At 38.6% G+C, this 25,468-nt stretch overlaps 1 protein-coding gene across 2 annotated transcripts in view; it reads left to right on the top strand.

The window, feature by feature from the left end:
- NLN (neurolysin) overlaps positions 1 to 25,468 on the top strand; it is a 97,717-nt gene that overhangs the window by 18,935 nt on the left and 53,314 nt on the right. Inside the window, exons 2-3 of one of the 2 annotated variants that reach the window (XM_040622225.1) lie at positions 16,960 to 17,219; positions 20,130 to 20,278. In XM_040622225.1, coding sequence (XP_040478159.1) covers positions 16,960 to 17,219; positions 20,130 to 20,278 — 409 coding nt within the window. The remainder of the gene's footprint in view (positions 1 to 16,959; positions 17,220 to 20,129; positions 20,279 to 25,468) is intronic. The other variant, XM_040622226.1, reaches the window with a different exon arrangement.

The following is a 25,468-nucleotide window of genomic DNA, read 5'->3' as shown; positions in this document are numbered from 1 at the left end:
GACTTGCCTTAGTCTTTATGTAACATTTACACTGTTGGCCACACATTCTTGACTTCCAGAGATGTGAATTCCTAATTTTTTTACTATGAGCATTCCTCAAATTTTTTCAAGCTTCTTTTTCTTGACACATAGCCCTCAAATGCTAGTTTTTCTCAAGTTTCTCTCCTCAATGTCTACTGTAAAGCTCTTTTTCTGTCTCCTTGAGCATACCATACATGCTGAAGTCTCCTCTACACACACCATCCTGTCTGAAACCTTCCTCCAATCCAGTTAGTTTGCAGTCTTTTCCCCTCCCTACTGTTCTTATCTGTGTGCTCGCCGAGATATCCCAGTCTGTTCTGAGAATACGACATCTGAAGACATCTCTGTGTTTGTCTCTTGCCAAGAGCCGTGTCCTAGTCATCAGGTTCATATATCCAGTTGCTGAATTACCACACTTCCACGCCCTGCTGTGTCTTCCAGGCACTCATAAAGCAACCTGTCTGAAATCTACCTAGTACTGTTTCCCCAGCCTGGTCTTGCTCTTGCGGATTCTATCTGCAGTGGTGAGTTTGCTCTGTTTCATGAGAAACACTACCATCCGCCCACAGCATCCTGTCTCACAAAGTCCTGCCAGTCTTACCTTTTGAATATTTCTTGAATGCATTGTTTTCTCTCCCGCTTCTATTCCCACTTTTAATTATTGTCCATCCGTAGTAGTGAAGGCTCCCAACTAGTCTCCTTTACCTCCTAAAATTGGCCTCGCCCCCCTCCCCAGCTATCTGTGGATAAAGAAAGAAACCTTCCTGGCTAAACGATAAATCTTACCCTCTCACTGAGGGCATCCAATTGCCTCCAGAATGAAGTTCAGGCTCTAGTCTAGCATGACATTAAAGAACAAAAAACAGAGTCTTGCCTGTCAACCTCTCCAGCTTCATTTCTCTCTCATTTCCATTTCTAACTTCTAAATTGGCTGTGATTCCTAGAATACACTCTCCAGTGATTAAAAATAGGCCTCTGTTAGTCTTTCCATTATTCCAGGCTTGCTTTTAGGCTTCTTCACACATCCTATTCCATCTTTCCTAGGTAATTCCTATTCGTATCCCTTCTCCAGGAAACTTTCTCTGACTCCCCAGTCTGGGTTGAGTATTGGTCGTCTATGCAACTGTAACATCTTGATGTAACACTGTAGTTGCATTTGCAGTACCGTGTTGTCTGGTACACGTAAGTGATCAATAAGTATTTGCTAAATTCCTTTTTTTTTTTTTTGGAAGATTTTGTTTTTAAGTAATCTCTGCACCCAATGTGGGGCTTGAACTCATGACCCCAAGATCAAAAGTCACACGCTCCACCAACTGAGTCAGTCAGGCACCCCAGTGTATGCTAAATTCTAATGTGTTTCTCTGCCATACTAGCCAGTAAGTTCCTTGAAGCCTTATTCATCTTTTATCTTTACCAAATAGCTCCGAGTTCACTTTCTTCTCTGAGCTCCAAGTTCCTATTACATACCTTCACTTGGATAGCTTATTGGTGTTACAGACTGCCTATTTCCAAAATCGAATGCATGTAAAGTTCCTTTTTTCTCCAATCCTCCCACCCTCCCCCTATAAAAGAAAAAGACAGAAACAGTCTAATCTGCTTCTCCTTCTGAATCCTCTAGCTCTCACTCATGCCTATGTGCAACAGAAACACAGTCATGGATGCCCCTTCTCCTTCCATTCTCGCTTTACCAAATCTTCCTGGGGCTCCACTAGAAAGTAGAATCATTCCAGATGACTTCCAGTTCTGAAATTCTATTATTCTACCAGTAATCAGCAGCTTGGCTTATACAAAAATATATAACATTTTTAGGTTGAAAGAGGCAGCTTAGTAAATAGTTAAGCTTTCAGATTCTGGAATAAGAATGCCTGGTTCACATCCCACATGTGCCACTTACTTAGCTATGTGAGTCTGGAGTTAATACTTGAATGTTTGTCTGTGTTGGTTTCTTCATTTATAGAGTGAGGATTAAATGAGGTAACGCAAAGAAAACCCTTCGCATAGTGCATGGACATAATACGCACTTCACAAGTAGGTTAAATGACCTTGTGTTATATTCAAGTAGGTGCTTTCCTTTGCTTTCAATGTGACTTCGAAATCTAAAGGAGCTAAGGTTGGTAATTACTCATCTTTCATGTTTGTTATGAAATTTTTTTAAAACTACCCTTTATCTTTTCCTCGTGAGGTAGCTCTTCTCTGCTTTAAAGAGTAGCCTTTTGGTAGGTAGGCAGTCATAGAATTTGAAATCATTTTTATCATCGTGGTAAAATTTGCTAAGGATGTACATGTCTGATAGAAATACAAGGTGTCATCATTATTTTTCTTTCTCATATAGTCTCTTGACTTTTTTATTCCCCACGAAAGTACAGACAGTTGGCTTCTAGGGGCTGCTAAGGCACACCAGCAGGAGAATTGGGACATAGCATTAGTCAACATAGAACCACACAGGCCATGCTTTCTGATTATGTCTGTGCCTCTCTCAATAAGGACAGGACAGACTAAAGAAAAGTAGCGGGCACTGATGAGCTGTGGGCAACCTCAAGAGAATGACAGAAATGACCAAGTGCTTGGTGATAGACTGTAGTATTGAACTGCATGGCCTCTGGAGGAGGATTGCGTGGGTTACTGGCCATTTCTAGCGGTGTGACCTTAAGTAAGTGATTTAACCTCTCTGTGCCTTAATTTCACCATCTCTAAAAAAAGAGGTGATCTGTGTCACAGTATTGTTGGAAGGATTAAATGAGTTAGTATATGAAAAGCACTTAGAATCATACCTGCTATATAAATGTTTGTCATTGTTATTATTATTGATGGTGCTGGTATTGGTGGTTGACAGTGGCCAAGAAACAGCTAGAGGCTTACTTGTAACTAAATGAAGTAGCATGCCAGCCATCTGACAGCAATACTCAAAGTTGCTGGCCACCTGTTTTAGAAAGCCATATCCCTTGAAGCTTCTCTTAACAGTCCATTTACAATGTAACATTCATTATATCTGCGAGAAAGTAAAATGCTGAAGCATAAGCCTATAGTAGGCTACCCAGGACTTCACTGGCCTTCATCCTAAATTAAAGGATTTGAACTGGCTGGTTTCTAAGGCCCCTTCCAACTGTGAATTTATGAATCTTCATTCACTGGTTAAATATATTTATTCTTGTGCTCTTGTTTTCCTTTGAGGTTTGCTCCATTTAGTATCCCTTTTCTTTTTATTTATTTATTTTTAAGATTTTATTTTTAAATAATCTCTACACCCAACCTGGGGCTTGAACTTACAATCCTGAGATCAAGAGTTGCATTCTGTACTGGCAGAGCCAGCCAGGTGCCCCTAGTGTCCCTTTTAATATGCTTGCCAATGTGAGTTCATTTATGGAGTTCATGTTAATGTTGAGTTCATCTGTTTTTCAGACCATGTCTGAATTTAGAATAATAACTAGAGGGGCGCCTGGGTGGCACAGCGGTTAAGCGTCTGCCTTCGGCTCAGGGTGTGATCCCGGCGTTATGGGATTGAGCCCCACATCAGGCTCTTCCGTTATGAGCCTGCTTCTTCCTCTCCCACTCCCCCTGCTTGTGTTCCCACTCTCACTGGCTGTCTCTCTCTGTGTCAAATAAATAAATAAAATCTTAAAAAAAAAAAATAACTAGAGCAAGGCACATGAAAAGTCATTCATTTTTAAAAATTTTTTTATTATGTAAATTTTTCAATCATAAACCAAAGCCAAAAGTTAGTAGATGCACCTCCCTCACCAAGCTTCAAAATTGTCTGCTCATGGCCAGTCTGTTTTCATGTACTTCCTCTCCCAATTATTTTGAAACATATTCCCATTGTTATATTACTTTAATCATAGTAGTTCAGTATATAGCTCTAAGAGATCAATTACTTTTCAAAGATACATAATCTATGATAATTGATAGATAATAATAGATACATAATCTACATATCGTCATCACATGTAATAACAATAAACACCTATTTGTGGCTGAACCAGCCTTTAAAAAGAAAAGCAGACTAGTTGTTAGCTAAGCCTAGCATGAGGATTTAGCCATCATCATTCATTCAATAAAATATCCATGTGAGATGACCCAAAAAAGAGAGCCTAAGTATTAACTAATGTACCAAGGAGAGAAGTCTCTCTCCTGAGTAATTTAGTAAGGATTTCAATTCTGAAAAGTATACCCCAAACACCTATTAAATGTGCCAGAAGCAATTTATTCATCCTCCTAGAGAAAAATAAAAGTGGAATGTCTTCTTTGAATTGTGGTTTTCCATGAGTGTGGGTAGGCCATTTACTAATGAATTATTAAGGAAGTCTTGATTTCGTTTGTGAGGCAACACTTGATTTCAGATGCTATGATTCTCGAGTGGCTTTATTTAAGCCAGTTGAAGGATTTAGGAAGAGCAGTCTTTTCTTGTTCATTTACAGTACATTTCTTTAAAACCTGTAAATATTAAACCACTTGTGCTATATACAACATTAGCAGAAAATCATTTAGACTACTATCTTCTTCTTATTTTTCTATTTTTCTATTTCCTTCCTTCTAACTTTGTAATCAGCCTTCTCTATAAGTTCTATTTGCCAAAAGTAGAAATAGTACAAGTATTTCTAGTGTCACACAGTTCTTTGTATGACCTTAAGCAGTTTCTTTTTAACATTTTTTTTTAAAGATTTTATTTATTTATTCGACAGGATAGAGACAGCCAGCAAGAGAGGGAACACAAGCAGGGGGAGTGGGAGAGGAAGAAGCAGCCTCATAGCAGAGGAGCCTGATGTGGGGCTCGATCCCATAACGCCGGGATCACGCCCTGAGCCGAAGGCAGACGCTTAACTGCTGTGCCACCCCGGCGCCCCTCTTTTTAACATTTTTAATTTTTATTCCTATCTCTCGGAAAAGATGACTTTGAAGAGGCCCTTCTCATTTATTTACAGTGAAATTTGGGAACAAGAACTTACTTCCATTACATTCCAAAATCTAAAGAAAATTTCCTTTTTTGTTTTTTAAGTGGAACACTAACTTTTTTTAAGAAAGTGTTATTTATGTATTTATTTTAGAGAGAGACAGCACAAGGAGCAGTAGGGGACGGGGAGGGGCAGAGGGAGAGAGAGAGAATCTTAAGCAAGCTCCAAGCCCAGCATGGAGCCCGACTCCAGGCTCTGTCTCATGGCCCTGAGATCATGACCTGAGCCGAAACCAGGAGTCCTTTGAAACCAGGAGTGGTCAGTTAACTGACTGCACCACCCAGGCACCCCAGATCCCTAATATTTTAAGAAAGAGTTCACTAAACAGGATCATCGTTCATTCCTACGGGAGACTTTGTATAATATAATTAGTTCTACTTTTAAGCCTTACTGATAATAGGAAGTTGTACACAACTGAAGTTGTATGTGGCACTGGCTCCAAAATAAATAGTATATTTTCATTATGTAAAACCAAGATTGGACCTTTATAGCTGCACCGGTCATTTTAGTCATCAAATTTTTGTTGATAATTAAAAATAAACTTGTGTTTTTTTAAACAGTTCCAAGTTTATAGGGAAGTTGCCAGGATAGTGCAGAGAGTTCCCATAAATCCCTTACCCAGTTTCCCCTAATGTTAAAACATCTTACATTACTACAGAACCAATACTGATTCTTTAGTACGACTAAGGAACCAATACGTGTACATTACTCTTAATTAAATTCTACCCTCTATTCAGATTTCACTTATTTTTCCCTAATGTCCTCCCTTTTCCTCTTTCAAAATCCCTTTCAGGAGATCCCCTTCTATTTAATCAGCATGTTCCCTTATGCTCCTCTGGGCTGTGAGAGTCAATCATCCAGTCTTTGTTTTTAATGGCCTTGAGAGTTCTGAGTAGTACCAACAGGTATTTTATGGAATATCCCTCAACTTGTGTTTATCTCACACTTAGACTAAGGTTATAGGTTTTGGGGAAGAAGATGGCAGAGGTATTGTGCCCTTTTTATCATGTCATGTTTAGGGGTACACGATGTCTATGTGACATCACTGAAGATGTTAGTCTTGGTCAGTTCGCTGAGGTAGTGTTTGCCAGGTTTCTCTACTATAAAGTTACTTTTCCCCCACTTCTCCATGCCTGTCCTCTTTGGGAACAAGACACTAAGTACAGCCCATACCCAGGGCAGGAGAGAAATTAATCTTCACCTTCTTGAGTATTAGATATTTGGAATTTACCTGTACAGGAGCTTGGTTTTGTTTTGTTTTGTTTTTTCCTTTCTTGGTTCCTTCCCTCCTTCCTTCTCTCCTTCCTTCCTTTCCTTTCTTCTTTCCTTCTTTCTTTTTCATTCATGTATGTCAGTATGGAGTCATGGATTTTATACTTTGGAAGAACCAGTCATACTTTGACCCCCTCCCCTTAAAGGAGCTGCAAGTGGTATATACAGCGCTCAGCCACCTTTTTTAAAAACTTTAAATTTTGAGGGGTGGCTGGGTGGCCCAGTCAGTTAAGCATCTGCCTTCAGCTTAGGTCATGATCTGGGATCGAGCACCGTGTCAGGCTCCCTGATCAGTGGGAAGCCTGCTTCTCCTTCTCTTCCCCGCTTGTGCTCTCTCTTGCTATCTCTGTTGCCATCTCTCTCAAATAATTAAATAAAATCTTTTTTTAAAAAAAAACTTTAAATTTTGAGATACAGATTTACATGCAGTTATGAGAAATAACACAGAATGGTTCCATATCCACTTCATACAGTTTTCCCCAGTTACAATAAGGAATTGATGCAATCCACCAATCTTATTCACATTTCACCAGTTTTATATACACTCATTTCTATGTATTTTTCACATTTGTGAATCTCTGTGACCATTAGTCATCAAAGTTAAACACCACTTGCGTGAATACAAAAAAGGGACTGTACAATGAAAGAAAATAGATACTGCTTTTGGCTTTATCAGACATAGGAGGCTACTCAAAATAAAGGCCACTGGATTGTCTCTATGTTTAAGGTAGTTCTGCTCTGTACTCAAAGTATTTGTGGCTGAGATCATGGTATACATTTTTGTGAATGGGCTCTTTATGGGAAGCGAACTGTGTTATCTTTGCAAGAGCAGTTTGAAAGTTCAGTGTTTTTTTAAAGGTTTTCCTAGAGCTGCTAAACATTTTCTGTATAATCTAAGAAATTACTTTCCCATACCAGCAGGTGGAAGCAAGAGCAGTCTTATTGTGTACTTCACTTTCCAAGAATACTGGCATATTCTGTAGATAATCTGTCCATGACTCAAAGTATCTTTATGGTATATCCCTTAATTGCTTTTCTTCAACAACTTTATTGTGTTGGCACCTTCTCTTGATTGCTTTATTACGTTATTTACTTGGTGTCTTGGGCTGAACTTAATAGTCATTCTAGGACAAATTTAGATTTTTTTATTGCTTTTCTATCTCATTGATTCAGCAGTTACAACATGTATACTTTGCTCTAAGACGTTCTTCCCTATTTGCTAAGAAACACAAAGGTGACTAAGACATGGAGTGTGTTCTTAAAGGGCTTATATTCTAGTAGAATTAGAAGGAAAATGTCTTCATTCTTCCCCTGACCTTGGAGAAACAGAGCAGTCAGCCTTCCTCGTGTTTCACCAGCCAATCTATGGGTGGTATTCAATCTTCATATCAATTTTAATTCATTCAACAAATGTCTACTGAGTATCAGGCACTTTATAAGGACTTAACTTATAAATTTACGCTGTTTTCCTTATAGATTAAAAAGAAAAGACCAAAGCAGTCTTTAGATGTATCATTGATTTTTTTAATTTTTTAATAGATTGTATAGAGTAAGTATCCCAACATTCAGAGTAAACCCTGAAACATTGAACGTAAGGAATTTAGAAGTTAGAAGTAGTCAATGTTAGTAACGTTTCCTGGAATACACTTGGAAGACCTTCCACAAATGCTAATTGAAATAAAATGGAAGTGTAATACTCTAGGTCAATCCTGTTAGCTAGTTAGCAACAGCTAAGAAGAAGAAAATATTTATATAAAGTATATAAAAGAAAGGGGAGAACCAAGGTCTGAGGGTGTGTGTGTGTGTCTGTCTGTCTGTCTGCGGACAGAGAAGTACAGAAGAACTTGCCCATGGCAGAGTTGCTTGCTCTGTCCTTTAAATTCCCCATCACTTTATTCATATAAAATTCACTGCCTTGTATTCTCTTTGTCTCTTCCTCACAACTCTGTAAGCTCCCTGCAGGGCAATAACTGTGTCTTATTCACCTTTGTAACCTCAGTAAGTATTAATTAAAGGCATGATTGAAACAACTAATTCACTTCATGGGAAATCCCTTTATGATGAACCTTTTCTTGATAATATAATCTGGAGTGTAGGCATATTCACAGATGATGGTAATAGCTCACTGTATCTTATCTGAGAAATCATCAGGGAATAAAGAACTAGCCTTTGTTGCGTAAAAGTTTTCTTGGAATGCCTCAGCTGAACCTTATCTACGTGAAATGTAGATTTTTTGCCTGAGTACATTAAGAATGTGTGTGCAGCTTCCGATGAGTACACTTTTTCAGGTAGTTTACTGCTTACCTATGAACATTTACTCGAAGGGCTCTGGAAAAGAATGAGACCCAGTTGCAAAGGGTAGCCATCAGGTTGTCCCACTTTGAGGTGGTTTAGTCTTTGGAAATGGGTGACTCTAAGCCGCCCATGCCTACCTGGCCTGTTTTTCAGAGCTGGGTGAAAGCTGAAGTTGGGCACTCCTCCACAGCTTTTGCAGCAATCTTTCAGGGAGTAGCATAGATAGCAGATGAGGCAAGCAACATCAGTATGCATGCTTGACTTTCCTGATTCTCTCCCCATTATGAGTAGGGTGGACAATCATGGAGGTGCGACTAGTGAGAAATCTGCTATTTTCCTTCTCTAGGATGCAGTTGCAACATGAGTATAGCATGATAGTTAAGAATATGGGCTTTGTATGCAGATCTAGGTTTAAATCCCAGCTCCACACTTGCTTTGTGACGTTGATGCTTTACTCTCCGTGCCCCATACAAGCAGATTATTAATATGTGCCTCTTGGCTTCTTGGGAGAATTAAATGAGAGTCACGTAAACTCTTAAGCCAGCATATTAGCAGTCTTTTAATAAATAGTGGGGGTGATGTTGGTACTTATCAGTCATGTATGTGGCAAGCTTCTAGCTTCAGAGCCTAGATGATTAGTAAACTGGGAGTGGGAATTTGTGAGAAAGATCAAATTTTGGACATGTTGCATTTGAGATGTCTTCAGGTCTGGAGCTCTAGCTAGGCATCTGGATGGAATCATGGGAGGGGAGACACCAACTTTTTTCAGTGGGTACAGGAAGAGGAGCCAACAAAGGAGACTGAGAAGAAACGGTCAGAAAAGTGGAAGAAGGACTAAGAAAGAGTAAAAGTGAGCTTTCCCAGGGAACTTTTAGTGACATAATGTAGACGAATTAGTGATAAGACAAGAAATAGAGAGAGTAAGTGGGAAATTTGCAGGACATAGAAATTGAAGACTGTAAGTTGGAAGACACATCTTTCTTTAAAACTAAGAGAAAAAACATGGAAATGGGTAGAGGTTCAAGAGATTATCATACTTAATTGCATTCCTGTTAACTCAGTAGTCAAGCTAGAAGGATTTTTCTGGACATCAGTTCTGCTAAAGAACATCAAAAGTAATGATTTTGGCTAAGAATCTAACTCTCTGTTTACTGGGAAAAGGTGACTTATTCTAAGCCATGTAATTCTATAACATTCCGTTCGTGGAGCAGTTCTATCCTAAGTCAAATTAAAAGGTCCTTAAATGGGGGCACCTGGGTGGCTCTGTCGATTAAGCATCTGCCTTCAGCTCAGGTCATGATCTCAGGGCCCTGGGTCCCTGCTCAGCCAGGAGCCTGTTTCTCCCTCTGTCCCTTCCGCCACTCATGCACACTCTCTCTCCTCTCTGTCTCTCTCTCTCTCTTGCTCTTGCTCTGTCTCAAAATAAATAGTCTTTAAAAAAAATAAAAATAAAAAAATAAAAAGTCCTTAAATGAAAAAGCTGTTGCCTAAACCACTAGTAACTCAAATACCAGATGCTTACCTTTGTTAGAGAGCTCTATATACCCACACTGGAGGGCTCAGTGATGATTGAGTACTAATCCTGATCTGTTCCTCCAAAGCAGCAGTTGATTCAGAAGAAAAATTATTAGCAACATTCAGGATGCTTGAGTCCAGTATGTGCTGTGTTTTCCAGTCTGCACCATCTTCTCTAATTGCAGATCAGAGCTTTATATATAATGCTCCACAGAGGCTAAATACTCTCAAATGGAACTGCTTGTGTATTGGGCATGTAGATAATAGAAGAAAAGTATTGAATAACCTTAAGTGGAATTTTTTTGGGTCAGCTTGTCACCATTAAAATATACATGTACCACAAACAATGTTAGGTTCAGGGTCTTCATGTATCACTAAAACCCAGTCTCTGCTCAAGGTCTGTTGGACACACAACCGAGTCAATAAATGATTACTCTTCAGTATGATAAGTGCTTTGGTCATTGGACATGTAGAGTACTATCAGTTAATAGAGGAATAATTCCTAAAACAGCTGAAGGTAGTCACAAAAGGCTTCTGGAGAAGGGGAAGTTGGAGCTGAGATCGAAAACATAATCCCAGTCTGGGAGCATTGCAGTCCTCAGTGGCCGCTTTTGATAAACATTAGTTCTAAAGTCAATGTGAGGACCATTTGCCAGGTGTTTTAAAGAATTGGGGCAAGTTTCAGGAAATGCTATGCCACCACTTTAGAGAAAGGGTGAGGACAGAGATAAAATGTAAATTTGGAGGAATAGAAGTTAGGACATTTTGCAGAATGATCTTCAGTCTAGTCCTGGCTCTAATAAAACACATTTCCCTGCATGGATATTTATTTGTGACGTTGAAGGAAGATAGTGTTGCTGCAGTGTTTTAGCCACATCAGTCCCATCTCCTTTCAAGTGCACAATGTGCTCAGCAGTGTGCAGTGTGTTAGGGTTGGGGTTTTTGACAAAAGATATGTACAGTGCTTATTGTGCCTGGGAAAGCCCTAGTCTAATTTAGAGTATGAGTGAAGCCAATTGAACAGGCGGAGGATAGTAATTTAAATACCTAAAATGAATAGCATAAGTAAAAGGCTCAGATTTGGATGAACAGGAATGGTCAAAGAAGCCCTGATGGCAGGAAATGGAGGCCTTTAAACTATGCTTCAAAAGAATATGAATCCAATAAGTCAGAGCATTTCTGAAAGTACATTCCATAAAATGTTTTGCAAAAGTTTTAAGACAGTAACTCAGAATAATTGTAGCATGCTCGTTTTTCCAAATGAAATTCTGCAACCAGGTGATCTCTTTCAAAATCTGTGCCACTTGTTTTGTTTGTTTTTGTTTTTGTTTTGTGGGGTTTTTTGGGTGGTTTTTTTGTTTTTGTTTTTGTTTTTGAGTTTTTTTTTGCCAAACCTTATTTGTTTTTTGGACACAGGAGAGAGCCGCCCTAATAAAGGCACCTTCTTGTCAATTCCATTGTAGTATTCTGTATTGTTTCTTAGTTAGAAGTTTCAGAGTTTTGTGTTGAAAAGTGCTTTACAGAGAGAAGAGACACTGAAGAAGGTATGGATGGTAGAGAAATAATAGAGCCTGGAATTTTATAGAAAGAAAAACTCGTGTTTAATTACACAGTAGAATTCCCAGCTTTAATCTAGAGTCTCATTTTCAAATAATTGCATGTAATAACTCCTGTAGAGAAGACAGAATCATGCTGTGTTGCCTGCTTTCAACTTTGGTACTTCACAGCCGCAAAAAGTTACTAGAAAAATCCTCACCAGATTCTCAAGGGTACAATCACATTTGCTAGAGCGATTGCAGGTGCACTGGTTTCCCCACACAGGTGCAGTTCTCCAGGTCTGCAGAGGCACTGAAGGGGAAGAAAAGATCAATGTACCAGCATCTGAAGCGTTGAATGAGCTTGAAATCATAACAAAGGGGAATAGGGATATTCAGTAAAATGATGATGGAAGAGGAAAAGCAGAGACAATACAGAAAAAAATTCTCAATAGATCAAAATGTTTTAGTTAGAAGTAGGAGGGAATCCTTTTGTCTCCTTTTCTTTGGTAACAAGAATTATAAATCTTGAAAGAAATTAAAACAGAAACCCAGAAGGTGAGAAAAAGTAAAAGGTAAAAAAATATATAATGTGTTCTTTTGACCCATAAAATTATGGTTTCTAACTTCTGTTCCTTTGTTTTTATCCCTTCCGTATTCGGGGAATAGTATCACTTCAAGGAAGGAGTAGTCTTTCATTAATTGCAACAGAAACTGCGAAGGTGATTATGGGTATATCTTTTTTTTTTTTAATAAATTTTGTTTATTTATTTGACGGGGGGGGGAGAACAAGCAGGGGGAGCGGCAGAGGGAGAGGGAGAAGCAGGCTCTCCACTGAGCAGGGAGCCCAACGTGGGGCTTGATCCCAGGACCCCGGGATCATGACCCGAGCCAAAGGCAGCCATGTAACCGACTGAGCCACCCAGACACCCTGATCATGGGTATATCTTTTCAGCCAGGGTGGAGGTGCTGATATCCTTACCAGTTTCACTGAGTTACAATCATATATGCTGTGATCAAACACTCAACCTTTAGATAAATATTAGGAAATAAAGGAAAACTAGTGGAGGTTCATCATATCATTAAAGTTTGAGGTAATTTTCTCTTAAAGGTGTTTAACAATAATGAAAATTTGTCTGTAATAATTGGTTTGTACTTGCAAGAGTCGAGAAAAGAACAGGGGGTCGAGCTGCAAAAGTGCTGTGTTTCAGTCATCAGTCCACTTGCTGGTCGTTACATCAGCAATCCCATGCCCAGCCTCTTCACTTGTACTAGAACTTCCTTAGAAAGCCAGGCATTCATGGTCATGGCTGACTCCTCCTTGAGGCCTCAGTTCTGTGTTTCTGAGGGATTATGGAAATAATTATTTTGGACATTTTCAGCCAACCCCACATACTGAACTTTGCATCCCTATTATTCTCAGCTACCATCGAGTATTTAAGACCCTCTAGTCATCCATCATCTCTTGTGACCTTCCTGTTTGGTGTGTGTGTGTGTGTGCTCATTCCTTTATCAGTTTTCATTCCTTTATCAGTTACCATCCTCTATGAAGTAAATAACATAATACTGTCTTCAAACTGGCTAAAACATAACTAAAAAATAGCTCTAGGTCAGGTTTCAGAATTAATTGATGGTAGGGGTCAGGAATATCAGTAAATATTTGCTTTCCTTCCTTCGTTCTTCTGTTCACAGTGTTTGTTTCATAAGTCAGGTTCTACTCTTTGTCATAAGGTGGATGCCAGCTGCTGTCAAGGACATAAGCTTGCTCAATGACACACATTGGGAACAGGAGTTCTGAGGGTGGAGACAGCCACCTTCACAGATCATGGACTGGGGCAGGGGCGTTGGTGGTGTATGGGTACCAGGAAGAAAAATGTCTATATACTTAGTTAGAGGGCAGCAGTGAATGTCTGGACAACCAACACACGCTAGCTATCTATTCCACAGAAGGTAGACTTCTCCCTCGTTACTCCTGGAACTCCTGTCCCATAATAAACAAACTGTATGTTTTTATGCTCTCTGGCTTGTCTTTTCTTCTATTAACCTTAACTGGAATCCTTTCAACCCTGGGGAAAATATTTTCTATGCATCCCTCTTCCTTCCACACCCCATGTACCACAAACTAAGGAGGAAAGACCCCATCTTCTTTGTTCCCCAGCTCCTGCCTTGCCCCAGTTGTGCTCCCAGACCAGCACTTCTTTACCATTGTATAAAAACACCTCTGAGGCTCACAGTCTGATTTTATCATTCTGTGCCCTGCTCATGATGTCCTACACCAACTACCTGGTTAGTCTTCTCCAGTCTTTGAGGACTGGTTTCTGGTTCAGTCTTCCTTTCTACTCCCAGGTTCAGCTATCAAGCTGGTGACTCCAGTGTCCACATAGATGACTTTTTAAAAAAGATTTTACTTATTTATTTGACAGAGAGAGAGTGCACAAGCAGGGGGAGCAGCAGGGAGAGGGAGAAGCAGACTCCCCACTGAGCAGGGAGCCCAATGTGGGGCTCAATTCCAGGACCCTGGAATCAGGACCTGAGCTAAAGGCAGACACTTAACCGACTGAGCCACCCAGACACCCCTCACATAGACAGTTTGTCCGGTACTAGATTGTCAGTCATTTGCACTCTTTCACCTCATTTATATCAACCGTCCACTTCTGGGAAAATGTCCTGGATCTTGTCATACTGCTTAACCTTTGAATTCTTAAATTCAGACCCATACTTTTTTACTATAACCTAAGTACTCCCACTTTACCTGTTTTATTTATTTTACTGAGACTGGAGTCACTCTTTTCATCTAAATTGCATTCAGCTCTAGAAAATTGCTTAGATGCACTCTCCAGTTCTTTACCTTCTTCCTCCCCCTCAATCATAGGATTCTGACTTCCACCACGACCATCCCACTGACACTGCTCTTGCCAGAGCCATCAGGGACATTCCTGCTGCTAAATTTAACAGACTCTTCCATTTTTCTTGAGATTTGTACATTTGGCCCTTACGCACTCCCTCCGTTTTCCTGTGCTTACTTTTCACAACTTCCTAAATCCATTCTGGCTTGGTTTTCCTTCTACCTCAGTGACTAAATTTGAGTTAAGGCTCAGTTCCATTCTTACTCTGCAAACTCCCTTGGGCCAGTTCAACTAGTCCTGTAACTCCAATTACCATCTAATATTAACAAAATCTACTTAGCTGTGCTGCAGTCACTTCAGACTTGGCATGTCCAAAATTGAATTTCTCCTTTTCCCCACAAAGAGCCACCTCCTTCCAAATTTGCTATTTTGGTGATGGAACCACCACCATCCATCCATCTGGTTATAGGATAGAATCCTGGACAACATCCTTAGCTCTCTCACCCCCCCAACCCTAAACCAAGTACCAAGTCATATTAATTCTACTTTCTGAATATCTTCTAGGTCACTCCAGTTCCCCCTATTTCCTAGTTCAGGATACCATAGTATTATGCCCCAGTTACAGTAATAGCTTTCCTCTAGTATGATCTCTCTTTTCCAAACCTTTCAACTCACTATAATTTGGGCGATTTCTCTAGAATGTGTATCTTACTTCATCTCTTACCTGATTAAAACCCTTCAATGGCTCTCTCACTGCCGTCAGAATAAGGTTGAATTCTTCAGTGATTCCCAAGGCTCTTCATTCTCTAGTCCCTACTGACCTTATCAGACCTCTCTCCTTACAGCTTTTGGCATTTGGATAATTTCTGGACATTGTCCAGATCTTGGCTTGCTCCTTGTTCTCTCTGGAAAATCTTCCTAGAAAAGTTCCTTCTGTGGTCTTTCAGAGTTCCCTCTGCTTATCCCTGTCATAGTGCACATCTCAATGTAGTATAATAGATCGTTTATCAGTTGGTCTCTCCACTATAATAGCAGGGTCCTCGTCATTTTGCCTGTTTCTCTTTGATGTGTGTCACAATGACCAGACAGTATATGCTCATAAGTATCTGTTAAGTGAATGACCTTAAATAAGTCACTTAGCCTCTCTGAGTCTCAGCTGCATCATCTGTTAAAAGGGAATTATGTGCTGCCTGCTACATAAGGTTGTTTTGGAGGCTTAGAAGATAATAGGAATGAAGTTTAGCACAGTAGTTAAGAGTGCGGGTTTGGGGGGCAGCTGGGTGGTTCAGTCGTTAAGCGTCTGCCTTCGGCTCAGGGCGTGATCCCAGGGTCCTTGGATCGAGCCCCACATCGGGCTCCCTGCTCTGTTGGGAGCCTGCTTCTTCCTCTCCCACATCCCCCTGCTTGTGTTCCCTCTCTCCCTGGCTGTCTCTCTGTCAAATAAATAAATAAAATCTTTAAATTAAAAAAAAAAAAAGGTGCGGGTTTTGGATCTCTACTATCTGGTTTTCAATGCTAGCTCCCATCATATAACCAGCTGTGTGACCTTGGCCAAGTTACTTAACTTCCCTGTGCTTTAGCTTCCTCTTTGGTAAAATGAGAATAAGCACAGTATCTGCCTCATAGTTTTGTTGTGAAGACTGAGTGAATAAATGGAAAGCCTTTAGTACGGTGCCTAAACATACAAGAAATGTTAGCTATTATAATATTTTTATTTATAAGCTCTAAAATTATACTACATGGTATATATTACATATATACACACATATGGCATCAATTATTAGTTTGAGAGTTTTAAGGAGGTGCAGGCTTGGTATCATACATTTAATCTCTTTTTTCTTTTATCTTTTAGAATAATGTCATAGGAGTACCAGAGTTTATTTCCCAAGTCTTAATTTCAAATTGCCATAGTTGATTTACATGAAATTTTTGTAAAAAAAAATTTTTACATTGGTGTTCATTAAAAAAAGACCATTTTGAAAATGTTTTCTTGCTGAATCCCAAAATATTTTTTGAGTCTGTTACATTGTAGGTGGATATTAGCACAGAAAAACATTTAATACATTTATTTCTTTTTAATTTTTATTTTTTTAAAGATTTTATTTTTGTAAGTAATCTCCACACCCAACATGGGGCCTAAACTTAGAACCCCAAGATCAAGAGTCGCATGGTCTACCAACTTAGATAGCAAGGCGTCCCAGCACAGGAAAAACATTTAAGAAAGAAAGATTACTGGTTTAATGTATAAAGGACAGTATTATGTCTTTGACACCTAACTTTATTTCTCAACATGATTTAATTACATAATCAGTTCAGTGTTTGGTAGGTACTAATTCCATTAGACCTACATTCAAGGAGGAAAAAAAAATACAAAGGCATTTAGTTTTGTGCTGATGTGTTCACCTGAAAGAGATTTGTTCAATTTTATTAAAAAGTTCTTTTTAATGTGATTAGATAATACACATTTGTGTATTGACTTTGGACCAACAAATGCTTAATTTTTATTCGTTTTCTGATTCTTTTTAGAGTTGGTGGTTCCCGGATTTTATTCAGAATGACTTTAGGAAGAGAAGTGATGTCTCCTCATCAGGCAATGTCTTCCTATACTGTGGCTGGCAGAAATGTTTTAAGATGGGATCTTTCACCAGAGCAAATTAAAACAAGAACTGAGGAGCTCATTGTGCAGACCAAACAGGTGTATGATGCTATTGGAATGCTTGACATTGAGGAAGTAACTTACGAGAACTGTTTGCAGGCGCTGGCAGATGTAGAAGTGAAGTACATAGGTGAGTAGGATACAGAAAATCCTTGATATTTCATTTTGTAGGCATCATAAACCATTTTATGCATTCTGTTTTGGCAGTCCATTTTCCAATTTTACAAGACATTGATTTTTCCATAATCATTAATTGCCTAGAATTCAATTAAACAAGATTAAAATTTTTTATTATGTTGGCAATAGTGTTACAAAATGCACCTTCTCGTTACAACTGCTTTCTGGAGAGTTTTTTGACATAATATATCAAAACTCTTAAGAAGTTCATATCCTAGCCCTACAATTCCACATCTAGGCATTTAATCTAAGGAAATAATCAGATACAGGAAAAACTGTGTATAAATTCATGTTTAAACATGTACTCTGTCACAGCAAAAGTTTGGAAACAGCCCCTGGGTACCAACCAATAGAAACATGATACAATCATGTTGAGGAACAGTATTTAATAACATTTTTTTTAAAAGCACGGAGAAGAAAACCAGAAGAAAATACACAAATTTTAATAATAGCTAGTTTCTTGAGTATTGGGTTTACAGTTCATTTTTAGAAATTTACTTTTTCTGCTTTTCTCTACTTTTCATATTTCCTACATGTGAAATTTATTATGTTTGTAATATAAGTATTAGGCCCTTTGAGTTAAAAGGAATGAAGATTCACACCAGTTGCCTCTAAGGGTCAGGTGTACTCTGGGGTGTAGTTATGGCTAAGCAACCTTGGCCGTGTACCCAAGCTTCCATAGGTTATCTGTAGAATTGTGTATCATAAACGTGTGTATGTATTCTGCAGTTTGGAAGGTTGTCCAGAATCCTGCACAGCCTTAGTGACGTGGTCATCTCTTTACCCTCATCAGCCCTTCAACACCAAGTGTTCCCTACACCGTGTCCCTCCATACTAAGGACTCTCTTACCTCTTCTGTTTCATTTTCTGCCTCTTACCACCACTGCTTCATTCTGATGAAGGGCCACTAAATCTGGCTAAAAGTCTTGAACTCCTGAATAAAAAAGACCTGGTTGGTCTCATTAGTGAAACTCAGAGGGATGGAATTGGTCCCCATTCAGCAGAGTTTTCCCGGAAGGCAGCTTCATGTGTATCTCCCTCCCTGTATGCGGTTTGTCCTCCGTTCAGAGCCTCTGTTCTTCCATCACATATGGCCAAGATGGTGTGCCCACCTGGTGACTTATGCAGTTCACAAATATAGAAATCAGTGGGGAAAAAACAAAATCTTCTGCTTCTTCCCCAGTAATACATCCTTTAAATATACTTTCAGTTCTCTGATATTCTTGCTGTCCCGTAAGTTTAGCTTTGTGAGTTAATCATAAAAATTTTTGAGTTTCAGAGTAGCTTTTTAAAGACTAACTTGCTCTTATCAGTGTATGTTCTCAGAGCTCTGTCTGCCTCCTGCAAGAGCTGTTAAAACCTCATTTGTCTAGTGTCAGGTACTGTTTGCAGTTTGGCAGTGAGAGCATAAGTCTGGTTCAGGTCTTTGTGGCAAAGTAAGGAAGGAAATGGTTTTTAGTATTCTTGTTTGTTTAAGATTATGTTTCCAATTTTAGGCTCCTGCATTTTGTTCTGTTCATTTTAGTTCTGGAGCAATTTTGATTTTTTCTTAGTATCTTCTTGAGCTAATTTTAAAAAGTAAACAAATTGTAACTATATGGTTAACTCTATCAAACAAGTGCTGTGTGTATGAAATTTTAATTCTGTTCCATTTCTTTAGTCAAGGGACATAAAAGTGTGTATTTTAAATGAAATCCATAAAGAATAATTATTTAACTTGATTTTTTTAAACCACACATTATGAATTTATTCAGATATGTGAGGCAATTTTTTATACCTTTATCTGTAGCAATGTTTTAAGAAGACTGACATAAGTGAGGTAGCTTGTTTAACTGGACAATTGCTTGGTATGTTCTACTCTCTAACGTATATCACATGTGGAAGTTTTACCTCTTCGGAATACCTTCAAAGTACAAAAAATAATAAAAATGTATTCACTGCCACAGCATAGCCACAACCATCCCTATAAGCCATACTAATTTTTTTCCTGCAGTATGGGTTATTTCACTGACATCAGATTTTTGCCCAATTAAAGTCAAAATACAAATATATGAAAAACCCAAGAGACGATTTTAATATTTGAAAATTAGAGCAGACTACATTACCACCATCATGTAACAGGAATAGCCCCAGTATTGAGCTGCTTACTGGATGTGTCCACTGAGATTTCTGGGAATCTTCTGTAACTGTATGGAACTTTTTTATGCTTGTATGTAATGTTTGCATTGGGGGGAGGGTTTTTGATTAGATTCTCTAAGGAATCTCTAGTAAAGGTTAAGAATTTCTATTCTAAGCAACCCCTCCCCCACTAAATTGGTCTGCATTTTTCTAAAACATTCTCTGTCTCTGCCAGTCCCCACACTAGTAGTCTCTACTTCTCTAATCCTCTCCTGAGGTCTTCCTCTTGCCCTGCACATCCGAAGGTCCAGCCTTCCCCATAAGGCATGACAAAGTGCTCCAGTTCTTAGTATCGCTGTCTTGAGTTACTATCCCATTCATTGACAAGTAAGCTGCTCTGTCCTGTGTTGTTCCGTATCTTTTCATGTACTGTTCTGTACTCCCACGTCCCAAACTACAAAATGCATCACTGTGAGAACTATGTCTTTATCCTTCTGCGTTCCCAGTTAATAAATTACACCATAAACATACTTTGATAAGTGCTCAGCATACACCTTTATTGTTCCTAATAATGCCACTGCCACAGCCAAGTCCTGAATTAGATGCTGTTTCTTGATAGCCTTAGGTACCTTTACAGAAAGTATAAAATGAAAAATTTTAATTGGGATAATCATTCATCTAGTTAGGAGGTATTTTTCTTAGTACTGATTTGATGAGTCCTTATGGTTTTTTCCTCTATTGACAGTGGAGCGAACCATGCTAGACTTTCCCCAGCATGTCTCCTCTGACAAAGAAGTACGGGCAGCAAGTACAGAAGCAGACAAAAGACTTTCTCGTTTTGATATTGAGATGAGCATGAGAGAAGATATATTTCTGAGAATTGTACATTTACAGGTAAATTACATTATAAATCCCTTTAAAGGTTTATTTATTTATTTGAGAGAAAGAGAGCTTGCCTGTGCATGTAAAAGAGATGGGGGGGGCAGAGAGGGAGAGAGAATCTCAAGCAGACTCCCTGCAGAGTGCAGAGCCCTTCAGGGGGCTTGATCTCACGATCACGAGATCATGACCTGAGCCAAAATCAAGAGGCAAATGCTTACCCGACTGAGCCACCCAGGCACCCTAACATTATAAACCCCTTAAAAAGGAAAATGAAATCTATAATAAAAAAGTAAAAATCTTTGATCAACAATAAAAAGTATTTGAAAATGTCTAGATTTTGTTTCTAATTATTATAATAATGGGCATAGCATCGTGTTAATTTTGGAGGGTTTTTTTAGTGTTGTGTATTGTTACACCACATAGATTTATGTTGAGTTGCCAGTTACATTCACTTAACACTGAAGACCAAGTGTAAAAAAGTGTATATCTATAAATCTAAGGGTTTTTAACCATTGTAAAGGTAATGGTTCAATGTAAAAGCCTCTTTGAATTTTCAGACCATTGCAGGGTTTGTATTAGACAGGTCAACTACAAGCAAATGGTATTGTGAGTTGTTTATCTACAAATATTATGTGGTGTTGGCCATGATATTGATGATGTAACTGTTGATACTGCATGCCAGTCATTCTTTTTTTTTTATAATAATATTTTTTTATTATATTATGTTAGTCACCATACAGTACATCCCTGGTTTCTGATGTAAAGTTCGATGATGCATTAGTTGCGTGTAACACCCAGTGCACCATGCAATACGTGCCCTCCTTACTACCCATCACCGGTCTATCCCATTCCCCCACCCCCCTCCCCTCTGAAGCCCTCAGTTTGTTTTTCAGAGTCCATAGTCTCTCATGCTTCATTCCCCCTTCTGATTACTCCCCCTAAACCTTTCTTCCCCTACCGATCTTCCTAGTTCTTATGTTCCATAGATGAGAGAAACCACATGATAATTGTCTTCCTCTGCTTGACTTATTTCACTTAGCATTATCTCCTCCAGTGCCGTCCATGTTGCAGCAAATGTTGAGAACTCGTTCTTTCTGAAAGCTGAGTAATATTCCATTGTATATATGGACCACATCTTCTTAATCCATTCATCTGTTGAAGGGCATCTCGGCTCCTTCCACGATTTAGCTATTGTGGACAATGCTGCTATGAACAATGGGGTGCATATGGCCCTTCTCTTCACTATGTCTTTATCTTTCAGGTAAATGCCCAGTAGTGCAATGGCTGGGTCATAGGGTAGCTCAATTTTTAACTTTTTAAGGGACCTCCACACTGTTTTCCAGAGTGGCTGTACCAACTTGCATTCCCACCAACAATATAGGAGGGATCCCCTTTCTCCACATCCTCTCCAACAATTGTTGTCTCTTGCCTTGTCTATTTTTGGCATTCTAACTGGCGTAAGGTGGTATCTCAGTGTGGTTTTGATTTGAATTTCCTTGATGGCTAATGATTTTGAACATTTTTTGATGTGTCTGTTAGCCATTTGTATGTCTTCATTGGAAAAGTGTCTGTTCATATCTTCTGCCCATTTTTTGATTTGTTTATTTGTTTCTCGTGTATTGAGTTTGAGAAGTTCTTTGTAGATCTTGGATACCAGTCCTTTATCTGTAGTGTCATTTGCAAATATATTCTCCCATTCCGTGGGCTGCCTCTTAGTTTTTCTGACTGTTTCCTTGGCTGTGCAGAAACTTTTAATCTTGATGAAGTCCCATAAATTCATTTTATCTTTTGTTTCTCTTGCCTTTGGGGATGTATCATGAAAAAGGTTGCTTTGGCCGATGTCGTAGAGGTTGCTGCCTATGTTCTCCTCTAGAATTTTGATGGATTCCTGTCTCACATCGAGGTCTTTCATCCATTTGGAGTTTATTTTTGTGTATGGTGTGAGATAGTGGTCAAGTTTCATCCCCCAGCTTTGGTTTTCCTTTTCAACACTTCCTTGGCGATTCGGGGCCTTTTCTCGTTCCACACAAATTTAAGGGCTGTTTGTTCCAGTTCTTTGAAAAATGTCATTGGTATTTTGATTGGGATAGCATTGAAAGTGTAGATTGCTCTGGGTAGCATGGACATTTTAACTATGTTAATTCTTCTGATCCATGAGCATGGAATATTTTTCCATCTTTTTGTGTCTTCTTCAGTGTCTTTCAATAGTGATTTGTAGTTTCTAGAATATAGGTCCTTTACGTCTCTGGTTAAGTTAATTCCAAGATAACGTATGATTTTTGGTGCTATTGTAAATGGGATGGATTCCCTAATTTCTCTTTCTTCAGTCTCATTGTTCGTGTATAGAAATGCAACTGATTTCTGAGCATTGATTTTGTATCCCGCCACATTACTGAATTGCTCTATAACTTCTAGTAGTTTGGGGGTGGATTCTTTTGGGTTTTCCATATAGAGTATCATGTCATCTGCGAAGACAGACAGTTTGACTTCTTCTTTGCCGATTTGGATACATTTTATCCCTTTTTGTTGTCTGATTGCTGTTGCAAGGACTTCTAGTACTATGTTGAATAATAATGTGCACGCCAGTCATTCTTGTCTGTCATCCTTACGTTTTCAGGACTCACAGAAATGATGGATAATAAATGTTTCAGGTGGTTCTGCCTTGACTGTTTTTGATCTTTTCATTACCAATGTTGATTTGCTTCCTAGAGTTTCATTATGTCTTTGTTTTGAATTTTTATTTTCATGATACTCAGCAGTTTATTTGGAAAACAACCACTGTTTTACATTCCTAGACATTTTTGTTTAATTTTGCGTGTCTTTTTGCAAAATCTCAAAAATTTTGTTCTTTTTAGCAAATTATGACAAGAGTTGAAATAAAAAAGCAGTTTTATTTCAGATTTTTTTTGTAACTTACTAAAGAATATGTAATCAAGACTTTCTTTCTTTTTAAATATTATTTATTTATTTATTTATTTATTTGACAGAAAGATAGAGCACAAGTAGGCAGAGCAGCAGGCAGAGGGAGAGGGAGAAGCAGGCTCTCCGCTGAGTAGGGAGCCCTACTCGGGGCTCGATCCCAGGATCCCAGGATCATGACCCAAGCTGAAGGCAGAAGCTTAACCGACTGAGCCACCCAGGTGCCCCAAGACTTTATTTAGACATGTAAAATATACATGCTGTCTATCCCCTCATGTGAAACAGGCACTTTTCCTCCTGTATTTTGTACTCATCTCTGTGGTTTATAACTGTTCATCTTCAGAACTATAAAAATAACATAAATTATAATAACTTTATGACTGTTCATTATTAGTTACATTATTTTATTTTGTTCTTTGACCCCAGTTGTTATTCTGTGTGATTCAAGTCATGGCCCTTACAGTCTCCTTTTTTTTTTTTAAAAAAGATTTTATTTATTTTATTTATTTGTCAGAGAGAAAGAGAGGGAACACACGCGGGGGGAGCAGCAGGCAGAGGGAGAAGCAGGCTCCCTGCTGAGCAAGGAGCCCAATGCAGGACTCAATCCCAGGTCCCTGGGATCATGACCTGCGCTGAAGGCAGACACTTAACCGATGAGCCACCCAGGCGTCCCTGCAGTCTCCTACTTTTTATTTCATCGCCCAAAAATCTAATTTCTTTGCTAGCCCTATATTATATATGTATTTTAGAACTTTTTCCCAGAATTTCTAATTTCCTTTGATCAACTCTGTTTTCATTCTGACTTCTAAGTTTTTATTTGGGACTTTCTAGCCTCAAGAAGGTATTGCAATTTAATGTTATATGTCCTATCTAATGTTTTTCTCTGATTTTTATGAATAGTATCACAGTATAGGAGGTTTGTCACTTTAGATTTCTTTGTTACACTTTTAAATTTTGTATATGTTGTGATCTGATCCTGTTAAATTTGGGAACTAACTGCTGCGTGTCTAGTATACTAGTGTACTATACCACTATACCAGTGGATTCATCATATATATTCATTTGCTTGGGCTGGTTCACTTCAGGGTTTTATTGTGATAATTTGCAGTAGTTTCAGAATTGTTTCCATAATTTTTCCTTTTTTCCAAAAGAGTAATTATTACTATACATGTTGACTGTTGTGTCACCATTTTTAAAAGCTTTTATAATGTCTGTTAAGGCTAGATCAGAATAATAAAAAATAACTTGTAGTTTTTTTAATGCCCTGGAGCTTATATAGTGAATTTAGTTACCTTTAAACACTTTCCTTCACAAATAGTTGTATTTATTTAAGCAGTTTTTATTTTATTTTTATTTTTTTTTATTGTGGTATAGTTAACATACAGTGTTACATTAGTTTCAGGTATACGATATAGTGATTCAACAATTCTATATATTACTCAGTATTTAGGCAGTATTTTTTAAAATCTGAAACTATCAGTATGAGCTTTCTGGTAACATTTGGCACTTTAACAAGTGTCAAATCTCAGCTGATTCATAACTAAAAGCAAAGTTAGGGTCACCTGGGTGGCTCAGTGGGTTAAGCAACCAACTCTTAATTTTGGCTCAGGGTTGTGAGATTGAGCCTTGAGTCGGGCTCCACGGTGGGCGTCGAAACTGCTTAAGATTCTCTCCCTCTCCCTTTGCCCCTCCTACTTGCTGTGTGTGTGTCTCTCTCTCTCTCAAAAAATAAATTAAAAAAAAGAAAAAGTTAGATATATCTAAGTATTCTGTTTGTTATTCTGTTATGTTGTAAGTAAAATATGGCAACCATGATATAACACGTAAAGCCTTCATTAAGCTGGGTAATAGGATCTTAAATTTATATGAAGTCAGCAGTTTCAGGCGTGATCAACTAAAATGAAGGTGCTCTGGGGGCGCCTGGGTGGCACAGCGGTTAAGCGTCTGCCTTCAGCTCAGGGCGTGATCCCGGCGTTCTGGGATCGAGTCCCACATCAGGCTCCTCGGCTGTGAGCCTGCTTCTTCCTCTCCCACTCCCCCTGCTTGTGTTCCCTCTCTCGCTGGCTGTCTCTATCTCTGTCAAATAAATAAATAAAATCTTTAAAAAAAATAAAATAAAAAAATAAAATAAAATGAAGGTGCTCTGAATAATACTCAGGTGTCAAGATACCACCAATATAGACAACAATCTATAATATTCTTAATTCGATATAAAATGTTATTTTAGCTCTCATGTTATTCTTCACTTAGGATTGATGAATAGCAATAAGAAATTACTTTTCA

The sequence above is a fragment of the Ursus maritimus genome, unplaced genomic scaffold, assembly GCF_017311325.1.
Source record: "Ursus maritimus isolate PB19 unplaced genomic scaffold, ASM1731132v1 scaffold_5, whole genome shotgun sequence".
In the NCBI taxonomy this organism is placed as follows: Eukaryota; Metazoa; Chordata; class Mammalia; order Carnivora; family Ursidae; genus Ursus; species Ursus maritimus.
This window is presented reverse-complemented; position numbering and strand designations above follow the sequence as displayed.